This window comes from Oncorhynchus kisutch, linkage group LG15, assembly GCF_002021735.2.
Source record: "Oncorhynchus kisutch isolate 150728-3 linkage group LG15, Okis_V2, whole genome shotgun sequence".
In the NCBI taxonomy this organism is placed as follows: Eukaryota; Metazoa; Chordata; class Actinopteri; order Salmoniformes; family Salmonidae; genus Oncorhynchus; species Oncorhynchus kisutch.
Genome location: NC_034188.2, coordinates 33,748,330 through 33,761,117, shown reverse-complemented (window position 1 = coordinate 33,761,117; position 12,788 = coordinate 33,748,330). Strand labels below are relative to the sequence as shown.

Genomic DNA, 12,788 nt, shown 5'->3' with positions numbered 1-12,788 from the left:
TGTTCACATAATTAATTATGTTATTTTTTGTTTGCTAGCACCCAGTTGACTTCCATTCACTCCTTGAAGGAGTGCACTCTTTGGGAGATTCTCAATTGGAAGGTCTGTCATCTCCTCGACTCCTCTGTCAATTCATTGGTAGGTAAATGAAGGAGTCTGCTGCCCACCTCGATTACCTACCTCGACATAAGGGTGTCCTATCAAGTAGTGCAGAAGTGTTTTGAAATCTGCCACACCCCCTTTAAATCAACTGTTGTTTTCTCAAAGGAGAAAAGCAATCACATATGAAGAAACAATACACTACTTAATATTTTATCTCTAAAATGTCTGTCACAAGCGCAATGTGTTTTTATCACATGATACATTTATTTTGGAATTCCACCCATATGTGAAAGTAATTTGACTGATTACATGGAGAAGGAGTCTAATTTCATATGAGCGCATTTGTTTACACGTTCCCTCCCCTTGCCTCCGCTCCTGGATGACCTTTTACCTTGTTCAAAATGTGGACATAGAAGGGAGGCAAAACCAATTGACATTCTCCCTTTGTCCAAGAGTCGCCCAAAATGCACAGTGCAGCCCATTGACAGCGTACGAGCAACGTCATAGAGAATGATGGAAGACTCTTCTGCATTAAGGCGTCTGTGGGCACCCACAAGCAGCCATTGAGGCCACCTCCATTTTAAAGTAGTCCATTTTCTCCTTCTACTACACTTAACAAAAATATAAACGCAACATGTAAAGTGTTGGTCCCATATTTCATGAGCTGAAATAAAAGATCCCAGAAATGTTCCATACGCACAAAAAGTTTATTTCACAAAAATGTTGTGCACAATGCCACAGACTTCTCAAGTTTTGAGAGAGCGTGCAATTGGCATGCTGACTGAAGGAATGTCCACCAGAGCTGTTGCCAGAGAGTTTAATGTTAATTTCTCTACCATAAGTTAAATTAAAATAAATTAACATCATCATCTATAGAATGATATAACAAACAAAAGAATAAAATCAGTAGCAGATTTTTTGAACTAAGTACACATACCAACTAGAAAATAAGCAGCTGTAAAAGTGGAAATGGAAAACAAAATGGAAATGAAAGGGCCTGATGGTGGCGCTAGAGGAAAGGTCAAGAGGTCATCAAATCAATAGGTTTCTTCCACTTGGGGTCTTGATTGTGCACAACCAATTTTATGGCAATCCAGCCATTACCTTGAGATATACCTTGTTCTCAGCCTGTGGGCATCATGTGTGTAGTGATCCAATATCCATAACAATGCCATTTAACAGTTATCACTGGCCCTTGCTCAGCCTTACTCACCAAGAGCCCAGTGCTGAGCCTTCCTGCTAACAAAGTCACTGATCAAGTCTTTGAAGTCCAGCTTTCTAGCTAACTGACTTTCAATGGACAGCATGGCAAGACTGCAAAGCCTGTCCTGGGACATAGTGGACCTCAAATTGTTTTTTTCCCATCAGTTTTAGTTTACTGAAAGGTCTCTCGCCACCAGCAACAGTCACAGGCAGTGTGCAAAATATACGTAAAGCAATGCACACTTCTCCAGAAATGCTCTGCAGCTGCATCTTACTAATTGAATTCAGGAGACCAAGATGGGACAAGTTAGGGGGGAAAGTGGCAGCATATACAGTGTTCAGGTATCTTACTTCATTTTGTACCTCAGGTGTAAGATCTCTGGAATACTTCATGATCAGTGGTTGGCACACAGAAGGGACTTTACCCTCACTAATCTGCCCAACTTTCAAAACAACAGAAAATTATTCTACAATTTTTGCAGTGGTGTGGAATCTAGTGTCCAAGTCAGTTATGATGTTGTCCATAGCAGTAAAAAAAACACTGTGTTCCATTGCTGCACTGTCCTGAGCTGTCTCCTCTTGAGAGGTCTCGCCATGGAATCTCTTCCTTTTCCTCTGGCGGCTGTGTTCCTTGCTAAATTGAGGTACAACATCCATTTGCGTAGCAATCAGTGTTGCCTCAGACAGGAGAGACTCCCATCCATCTCTAAGAGCCTGCATTTCTTCATTTAAGGCTGATATTGACTGCCTCTGTGTCAAGAGAAATTTTTCCTGACTGGACAATCACATTCCTGTCCTCAATGCATTGCAGTACATGTAATTATGCCAACTAACATGTCATTCAACACAATGCTGCTCACCTCCTTCTTCAGTTGGGACTAGGGCTGGTTCAGGGGGATGGGGAGACAGGGCTGGTTCAGGGGTATGGGGATGGGGAGACAGGGTTGGTTCAGGGGGATGGGGAGACAGGGCTGGTTCAGGGCTATGGGGATGGGGAGACAGGGCTGGTTCAGGGGGATGGGGAGACAGGGCTGGTTCAGGGGGATGGGGAGACAGGGCTGGTTCAGGGGGATGGGGATGGGGGGACAGGGCTGGTTCATGGGGATGGGGAGACAGGGCTGGTTCAGGGGGATGGGGAGACACGGCTGGTTCAGGGCTATGGGGAGACAGGGCTGGTTTAGGGGTATGGGAATGGGGAGACAGGGCTGGTTCAGGGGGATGGGGAGACAGGGCTGGTTCAGGGCTATGGGGATGGGGAGACAGGGCTGGTTCAGGGGTATGGGGATGGGGAGACAGGGCTGGTTCAGGGGGATGGGGAGACAGGGCTGGTTCAGGGGGATGGGGATGGGGATGGGGGGACAGGGCTGGTTCAGGGAGATGGGGATGGGGAGACAGGGCTGGTTCAGGGGGATGGGGATGGGGAGACAGGGCTGGTTCAGGGGGATGGGGATGGGGAGACAGGGCTGCTATGCCTGAAGCTGCACCTGTTGGGCCTGGCACCAGGCAGGGGCAGGGACAACTGATTTAGTATCAATAGCTTGCTAAAAGTTTGCCTGCATTGATTAAATGTCGGCTTAAAGATGAGCGAAATGTAAACACTCAGAATTGTCTGTGAATATATTAAGTAACTAAGTAACTAATGTTAGGGGAGCAAAAGTAGCCTATTTCACTATGGACTAAGCTAACAGGTTAATTTCCACCACTCACAGACTACACCCACCTTCCTTTGTGAAAATTGGGTGACATACTGTCGCCGTTTCTTTTCTCTCTCCTGTCTTTCTTTTCATTTCTGGAAGACAGATTTTTCTTTAGGAAGCTGAGCCATGATGCTCCACCTGCACTCCTCACTTACAATTCACTGCTAGCAAGTACCATTTGCGCCTGGTTTGGGAGCAGGACTGCACCATTTCCTGTAAATAAGGGGGGGGGGGGGGGCAATACAGAGGCTCTCTGGATGTTTACTTTTTGCAAAGAAACAAGAAAAGAAACAGAAACCATTAGTTTTATCAGTACATTGTAAATAAAATATTATATTAATGGTGATCAGTTAATAGTTTTACATTGAAAAAAATGTACCTAATGTTCTAATAAAAAAAAATGTGTCTCCCTGTTGTGAACAGAGTGCCCTATGGTGATTATGGTATGGGCAGGCATGAACTACGGACAACGAACATAACTGCATTTTATCAATGGCAATTTGAATGCACAGACATACCGTGACGAGATCCTGAGGCCATTCATCCACCACCATCACCTCATGTTTCAGCATGATAATGCACGGCACCATGTCGCAAGGATCTGTACACCATTCCTGGAAGCTGAAAAAGTCCCAGTTCTTCCATGGCCTGCATACTCACCAGACATGTCACCCATTGAGCATGTTTGGAATGCTCTGGATCAACGTGTATGACATCGTGTTCCAGTTCCCGCCAATATCCAGCAACTTCACACAGCCATTGAAGAGGAGTGGGACAACGTTCCACAGGCCACAATCAACAGCCTGATCAACTCTATGAGAAGGAGATGTGTCACGCTGCATGGCAAATGGTGGTCACACCAGATACTGGTCTTCTGATCCACGCCCCTATCTTTTTTTTTAAAGGTGCCTGTGACCAAGTTGTGTGAAATCCATAGATTAGGGCCTAATGTATTTATTTCAATTGACTGATTTCCTTATATGAACTGTAACTCAGTCAAATCTTTTAAATTGTTGCATGTTGCATTTATATTTTTTTCAGTATACTTCTATGAGTTGGTAAACAAACTCAAACAGGCTGACTATTCCGCTTGTGCCAAATCAATTTAGAAATCTATATTATCAAATTATTGCACTCACACTGCGCGAGCATGCCAACGAGCGTCTGCATTGCCAAGGGCTAAAATATAACTCCTTTCTATTTCTGACGCAGATCACGCTGCAAGTCCTGCCTCTCCCATATCCTCATTGGTTTATAGAAGCAGGTACCCACGTGCCATCTCCTCATTGGTTATACCCACGTGGGTGATTGAAAGACGAACTGTGTTGCTGGTCGGTGTAGTAATACTATGAAAGTTTAGATGACAATCACCATATAAATTCAAAGATGAAAAAGCCTGGAAGGAGGAGAGATTACTAAAAACGATTCGGTTGACTGTTTTATGTGTGGATTAATTGTCGTAGTAGAGGATCTTGTGCATTTCAGGTAAAATAACAACTCAATGTTTAACTATATCCCAGCAACAGCAAGCTAGCTAAATAGGACCAATTAGCAAGCAAGTGCAAGCTAGCTAAATTGCCATAAATGTTTCATGCTTTTTGATCTGTCCCCAAATTAATGTAATTGGTTCAGAGTTTGTTGTTATATTTTAACCTGCGTTTCGTGTGGGGGGACAAAATACATTTATGCACGATGGCGCACCCACGCAGACGTTTGGGTTCTGTGAAAGGGTGCATACTGCCAGCTGAAGTGTGTTATTTATTTGAACAGTCAAAGTTGGCGATTTACTGCCATCTACAGTTATGGAATGTTTGCTCACAAGCATAATTCATTGGCTGATCCCATAGGAAGCCTCACAAAGTTGACTACTTCAAAATGGTGAAAGTCCTCGATGGCGCTGCCCATCCTAAATGGGCTTTTGTGCACTAGAGTGCTATCTCTATGGGCAATGAACACAATGGGTTTTATTATGAATTGAGTTTCAAATCTCATTTCTTAGTACTTCTGGTATGGTGTGTGCTGCACGAGTTTTGCAATTTATTGATCAGAACATCCCTCGCCACACTGACCAAAGGGGAGCAAATTTACCGCTAATTAGTTGCTAATGTGACGATAATAAATAACTGCAAATGCTATGATCTGGACAAGACTGTCAAATCAAGGCAAAGGTAAGGATCCTGGATTAACTATCTAATGTTAGTTAAATGTAGTATTGAATAAATTGGCAACATTTATTTAAATGGACAATTCTGTGAACTGTCTTGTGCACGTTTTCAATTGACACAATACCCGTTAGCAAAGATGTCAGCTAGAGATGAAGTGCAGGAGCTTGCAGGGATTTGTCACTTTGCATGATGTCTGCTTTGCATGATGTCTGAATGTAAATAGACTAATATATTGATAACCATGTAAATCTCTCGGACAAGGTGAGTTATCAAAATGTCACCAGGGTAAGCCTACACGAAACACAACCCTTATTTTAAGTGATTCTAAAATGTCCTATGGGAAAATGAATGGTGGAAAAACGATTGGAACCATATTTTCTTTATTTTTAAAAACCTTTTATTTAACTAGGCAAGTCAGTTAAGAACAAATTCTCATTTACAATGACGGCCTACACCAGCCAAACCCTCCTCTAGCCCAGACGGTGCCCTATGGGACTCCGGATCACAGCCGGTTGTGATACAGCTCGGGATCAAACCCGGGTCCGTAGTGACGCCTCTAGCTCTAGGTCCATTTCCCTGTTTGACCGTTAGGTTTTATGGGTATTATGACACCTCCACTGTGAGGCTCTATGGAGGACTGCTCCTCCGACCTAGGGAGTGCCAATATGTCCGAATAGTGGCCAATACATAGCGTCAGCAATCCATGTGTTACATACGTCAATCGTCTAAACCCATGCTTCGCCTCAAAATGACATTTTTTAGGATGTGGTTGTATACGGTAATGTCTACTACGCATGCGCAATGTCCTCAACGGTGCTTGGAAGGGAGGATATAAAGTTGGATCTATTTTTCCTTTGTCATATTGACGCTTGGCTTATCTACAGTGTTCATACGTATCGGTTGTCGTTTATAACAAACGGTGGTTCGTCAGCCTGATTTCAGCGACTGCACGGTACGTACGCTAGCTAGAATTACTAGCCTAGCTGCCACTTGAGCCAAATATGTGCTTGAGCTGTAGGTTAACGTTAGCGAGCTAGCTAGCGTTGTATTCAAGAAGGAAGCTTTACAAGGTCGGATAGCGACGATCGTTAAGTAGGTAGCTTTGTACTGTAAACGTTAGTGTTGCTACATAGTATGGTCTAGCCTTAGTGGTGTTGTAATAGTCGTCGAGTTAGCTAGATTTATAAAGCTTTTGGTAGCAATCAAGCTAACGTTAGCTAGCTAGCTAAACCTCAAGTGTGGTAGCTCGGTCGCGCGGTAAAGATGGGTTCACATTCACGGTGTGCTACTTGTTTTTCCTCACGCCATACGACGTTAGGCTGTCTTGTTCAACTGCTGTATTTGTTGGTAGTGAGTAGCTAGGCTACTAACTAGAACAATTATAATAATTCAGAAGTTAGCTACTGGTTTAATTACAGGTATGTATGATGCTGCTGACTGACGTACGGTTGTCACTCACTGATAATGTGACTTGGTAACGGTCAACTCTAGCTATTACTTTTCGTGTTTCAGTTGAATATCTGCCTGGTCCAGTTTCCCATATCCATCGTGTGATCGCCAAGGCAGCGAACCCATGGCGGACTCGGTGGAGACGTTCCAGACCCACCTAACCTCAGTCATGGACAGTTTGATCCGCGCATCGGTGTGCGAGATCACCAAACTGTTCCAGGACACGGTGAATGACTATCTGGTGGAAATATCGCTGAACAGGAAGGAAATGGACGCTCTAAAACTCCGACTCCGACTGACGGAGAACAAACTGAGAAATGAACGCAAGTACGGGATGGGGTGGGCAGAGAATCGCCGCAATGCTGGTTTGATAGTGTCTGAGGACGGTGGGCGGAAAAAGCGGAAAATTGAAGTGCCTCGTAAGTGTTCATATTTAGTAAGTACAGCCACAAGCATCACGGACCATAAAGTAGTTTATGTATTTGTTTTTCCATATGTATTAAACTGACATTAAACATCATTCATCAGATTATGATTGAAATGTTATGTGATTGCATATCACATCAATACAAGTTGATTTTCTTGTGTACCATTAAGTCGAAAGCCTGTAATGCTTGTGTGAAGAGGTGCTTGTTCTGTTGGAAGCCATCTGGCAGAGGCTGAGCTGTCTCATCTCTCCTTCTCTCTACTCCTCCGCTCTCCCTCCCCCACCTCCTCCTCTTCATTTTCTATCTTTCACCTCCCCCACTCCTATCTCCGCTCTCCTTCATCACGACCTCTCTCCTTCTCCCTCCCTCCCTGCTCTTCATCCTGCCCTCTCCTTCTCCCTGCCTCCACCTCCTCCAATTCTCTATTTGCTTTCCTCGCCCCTTTTCACTCCCACCCCCTCTGCTCTCCTTCACGCTTTCTCTCCTTCTCCCTACTCTGCCTCCTCTCCTTCATGTTCTCTCCCTTCCCCCAACTCCTCCACTGTCAATGCACCCCTCTCCTCCATGCTCTCTCCTGCGCCATGCCATTCCTCCTCCCGCTCTCCTTCAACATGCTTTCTCCCTTCCCCCAACTTCTCCACTTCTGTCACCGCTCTCCTTCATGCCCCCCTCTGCCTCTCTCCCGCTCCCTGCCATCCCTCCTCCTCTCCCTGCTTCCCCTCCATCCTTCATGCCCCCCTCTGCCTCTCTCCCGCTCCCTGCCATCCCTCCTCCTCTCCCTGCTTCCCTTCCTCTCCTTCATAATGCTCTCTCCCTTCCCCCTCTATTTATATCATCGCTCCGCTCTGTCCCTCCCACTCTTTCCTTAATGCTCCCTCCTCCTCACCCCATCCTCCACAGGAGGAAAGCAGACGCTGGGCCTTGCCTTGGGAGGCGCGGGGGAGGAGGAAGGAGGAGCAGCCAGGGTAGTAATGGGGGGAGGGTGGAAGGAGGCACGCGAGCTGTACCTCATTCAGTTCCCCGGGGAGGAAGGAGAACTGGAGGAGGAGGGGGGCTGTGTTTCAGGAGAGGGGGAGGAGATGGACAACATCAAAGAGGAGGTGAGTCTGAATATGTCCTACACAACGTCACTGCATCGGAGACCACTATACTGAACACAAATCTAAACGCAACATGTAACAATTTCTAAGATTTTACTGTCTTACAGTTCAAATAAGTAAAACCGGTCAATTGAAATGCATTCATTAGGCCCTAATCTATGGATTTCACATGACTGGGAATGCAGATATGCATTTGATGGTCACATAACTTAAAAAAATAAAAATTGGGTGTGGATCAGAAAACCAGTCAGTATCTGGTTCTCCTTCTCAGAGTTGATCAGGCTGTTGATTGTGGCCTGTGGAATGTTGTACCACTCCTCTTCAATTGCTGTGCGACGTTGCTGGATATTGGTGGGAACTGGCACACGATGTCATACACGTTGATCCAGTGCATCCCAAACATGCTCAATGGGCTGACATGTCTGGTAAGTATGCAGGCCATGGAAGAACTGGGAAATGTTCAGCTTCCAGGAATTGTGTACAGATCCTTGCAACAAGGGGCTGTGCATTATCATGCTGAAATATGAGGTGGTGGATGAATGGCCTCAGGATCTCGTCACTTTATCGCTGTGCAATCCAAATTGCCATCAATAAAATGCGGTTGTGTTGTCTGTAGCTCATACCTGCCCATACCATAACCCCACCGCCACCATGGGGCACTGTTCACAATGGTGACATATGAAAACCACTCTCCCACATGACCCCATACACGTGGCCTGCGCTTGTGAGGCCGGTTGGACTTACTAACAAATTCTCTAAAACTACGTGGGAGTTGGCTTATGGGAGAGAAATGAACATTCAATTCTCTGGCAACAGCTCTGGTGGACATTCCTGCAGTCAGCATGCTCCCTCAACTTGAGACATCTGTGGCATTGTGACAACTGCATATTTTATTGGCCTTTTATTGGCCTCAGCACAAGGTACACCTGTGTAATGATCATGCTGTTTAATCAGCTTCTAGATATGCCACACCTGTCAACTGGATGGATTATCTTGCCAGAAGAGAAATGCTCATTAACAGGGATATTATTATTATTATTATTTGTGCACATATGGAACATTTCTGGGATCTTTTATTTCAGCTCATGAAACATGGGACCAACACTTTACATGTTGCGTTTTATATTTTTGTTCAGTGAAGTTTGTTATATTTACAATGTTCTCAGTCTCACCACACGCAGATACAATGTTCATCTGCTGTGGTTGTGTGACTGACAAACTGCAGCAGTGCTGGTAGATGGCGTGGATGTTGGAAAGACACTGATTTGATATTCAGGTGCAGAAGTGCTTGTTCAGAAATTGCACTCAAGTGTAGAACGTTGTAGACCCTAAACATGAATATCATTTTAGGACGGAACAGTTGTGTATTCTACCAGGTGACTTAAAGAATACAATTGTCTTCATGTCATCTTAAACTGTCTAAACATTGTACGTTTACAGAAAATGCCCAGTGTAAAACTTGAACAGTGTTCTTTGGGATACTTGCAAAGTGCACTTTCATAAGTATTTACATGAAATGCTGGGTGTGCTAGTGAACTCTGCATTGCATTAATGTTACTGTATTGTAGTCTATTGTGGGTAATGTAGTTAGTTTTGCTCTGTCTGTAGTCCAGTGATGTGGTGGAGGGGGGCTACCAGCCTGCGTCTCTGCGGCTGATCAAGGAAGCCCTCAAGATGGACCCGCCCAACCAGAACCGCCATACTGGATCCAGAAACCACAGCGAAGGTACTGACACCAGCTCGGAACCAAAAACATGATTACAACAACTCTTGGATAGAGCAATAACCCCAATGGGAATGCTGACGTTTTCTTGTAGGTTTCACAGGACACTTGTTAACGCCTTTGGCTCTGTACAGTGTTGTCTGCAGTACAGTGTTGTCTGCAGTACAGTGTTGTCTGCAGTACAGTGTTGTCTGCAGTACATTGTTTGCATGTGCCTTCATAGTACTGCTCCTCTAACAGACCCTCTCTCTCTCCATCTCTCTGCCCAGTAGGAGACATGGAGTTCAGCCCTATGGCCCAGGAGGCCCTGAAGCGACCCTCAGCCCTAAGGCATGAAGAGGGGGATGAGGAGGAGTGGGACGTGGGGTCCCCTCCAACAGAGGTGTCGGAGGGGGTGCTGAGCGTGGAGGACCTGAGTGGGCTGGAGACGGCCCTGAGGGCAGAGAGGGGGCGCCAGCAAGCAGCCCTGAGGATCCCTCCCACAGCAGGCTCCAACCATGGCTCCATGACCCCTGACCTGGAAGTCATAGCAGGCAGCGAGTTCAGTCTGGGCCAGAAGTACATTGGTCTGGATGGGTTGGAACAGGAGGGGGCGCTGGGGAGTCCCACACCCTCAGAGAGGGACTCTAGTGATGCCCTGCAGGGTCCTGGTGCCCGTTTGAAAGAAGGTGAGAGGGCACTGCCAGGGGGGGCTGGAGGAGTGCTGCAGCCACGCTGGCCCAAGAGGCCAAGGGACGGTGAGGGGATGGAGGAGCAGGGAGGCTCAGATGAGGCCCTGCATCACCCATCTGCTCCGGGTAGCGTGGATGACAGTGGTGAGGAGGAGACCGGAGACCTGATGCATTTCTGCACGCAGTGCGGCGGGGGCTTTGCCAACGAGGCTGAGCTGGAGGAGCACCCCTGCCCCCTGGGGGACACTCACCTGCAGGGAGGGACGGAGGCCACCCTGTTTCCCTGCGCCTCATGCGGCCACGCCTTCAGCCATGCCTGGGCCCTGAAGAACCACGAGTGTGTGTGCGCGGCCGAGCGGCCCCACCGCTGCGAGCTCTGTGGGAAGGGCTTCACACACTCGCGCTCGCTGGAGAGGCACCAGGTGGTTCACACTGGAGAGAGGCCACACCGCTGCCAACAGTGCGGGCGGAGCTTTAGTCGCCTAAGCAACCTGGAGAGGCACCAGCGGATCCACACGGGCGAGCGTCCGTACGGGTGCGAGGTGTGCGGCAGGCGTTTCAGCAGAGTAGAGTACCTGAAAAGACACCAGCTGATCCACAGTGGAGACCGAGACAAGGCCGGCAGCGCCCACCAGTGCTCTCAGTGTGGGAAAGGCTTCAGCGAACCAGAGCAGCTCAAAAACCATGAGTGCTTTTTATAGTTTGATAATTGAGATTTACCATGATTTGTTTGGGGGGGGGGGGGGGGGGGGGTTGAAAGAAATTCCTGCTCACGGTAGAAGTCCCTAACAGATCTAAGATCATTTTACCCTGGCCTCAATCCTGAAGTTGACCAATAGAAATGCAGTCTAAAGCTCTGACCTTGTATCAGTGGTTAGGGACAACTTCTACCTACTCCAAAAAAAAAGGCAAGGACGGTCATCCAGGTTGAGATGTCAAATTGAATATGGAGAAACTTGTGTGTTTTGTATGTTTCTCAAATGTACATTGTATCTTTATATTATGAAATTTAGTATTTTCACTTTGAATACATCAATCATGGCCTTGTATTTTGACTTTATCAATGAGGACGATAACAATTTTGGTATTTTGTACTATTCGTTTGTTTTCTGTATTATCTATCAGGAATAAACACGACTTTATTCAGTGACCAATGGTCTCCTTTCATATACTGTCAATTGCCACAGTCTTTCAGCTAGAACTTGTTTGGTTTTGTGCCTACCCCCCAGACCAGCTGGAATTTTGTATACTACTTTGGTGCTACTTTAGCAAACAGATTACTTCTTGTTGGTGTCATTAGGATTTTAGACGCTAGGTGACTCGCCATATGACTCGCCAAATGCTCGAGCCAAACCCAGCCAGGGAAAATGAGTCGTTGTATCAACAACTTAGTGACAGCAACACCTACTGATAACGTTCTGGAATCGTATCCATTCACTAGTATGGCACTGGCAGAAACTAGCGATATCGACTTCGTCACAGCTTGCTTTAATCGTGGACGTCTTGTTCAAGACCACAGTGGGGGAGATACATAAACTACAAGTCCAAGCATGCAGGAGCTTCAACTGGAGATCTGGGGTGTATTCATTACACTGATTCTGTTACAAGCAGGTAGTATAGGTAGGTATCACAGGAGGCTACTGAGTGGAGAACAGCTCATCATAATGGCTGGAACAGCGCATATGGAATGGCATCTTAACACCTGGAGACTATTTGCCATTCCGCTCCAGTCATTACCACAAGCCTGTTCTCCACAGTTAAGGTGCCACCAACCTGTGGTAGGTATATGGTTTTATGTTGGATATTTGATTTTCTGTCAATAGCTATGAAAAACATTTTATATTTTGAATCTGGGGAGGATGGAGAACAATCAACACCTTTTGTGTGAATTTTTTAAAAATTCTGATTTCAATATTCAAAAGAATAATTCGATACAAAAATGTGTATTGTTCTCCATCCACTGTTTTCAGTACCATTTTCATTATGACTGGTTGAATAGCTATTGACGAGAGAACTGAATATCCAGTATAAAACTAATTTACCTTGGTGCCAAACCAAAGTACGGGCTCTAAAAAGTCAGATAAACAACACTTTCCTGTGGATATTTTGTCTCAAGCAGCTGAAGGAAAAACCGGTAGAGTAAGTTTTTAAGTGTGATCTAATTCGACATTCTGGCTTGTAAGGAACATTTCCATGATTTTACAGGCATTAGTTTCAGGCTGTATATAACATGTACAGCCTGATTAATCA

General features: G+C 45.9%; 1 protein-coding gene across 5 annotated transcripts; it reads left to right on the top strand.

The window, feature by feature from the left end:
- Positions 1-5,785: 5,785 nt before the first annotated feature.
- Positions 5,786-11,688, top strand: LOC109905213 (zinc finger protein with KRAB and SCAN domains 1-like). 5 transcript variants are annotated; one of them, XM_031790181.1, is made up of 5 exons: positions 5,786-6,119; positions 6,680-7,052; positions 7,945-8,144; positions 9,753-9,870; positions 10,140-11,688. In XM_031790181.1, exons 3-5 carry the CDS (start codon positions 8,016-8,018, stop codon positions 11,237-11,239), a joined length of 1,347 nt encoding a protein of 448 aa, XP_031646041.1. In that variant the 5' UTR covers positions 5,786-6,119; positions 6,680-7,052; positions 7,945-8,015; the 3' UTR covers positions 11,240-11,688. The 5 variants fall into 5 exon arrangements, with proteins under 5 accessions (XP_031646041.1, XP_020358057.1, XP_020358058.1 ...); XM_020502468.2 differs by having other exon boundaries at positions 5,787-6,119; positions 6,680-7,035; positions 10,137-11,688; XM_020502469.2 differs by having other exon boundaries at positions 5,788-6,119; positions 6,680-7,035.
- The last annotated feature ends 1,100 nt before the right edge of the window (positions 11,689-12,788 follow it).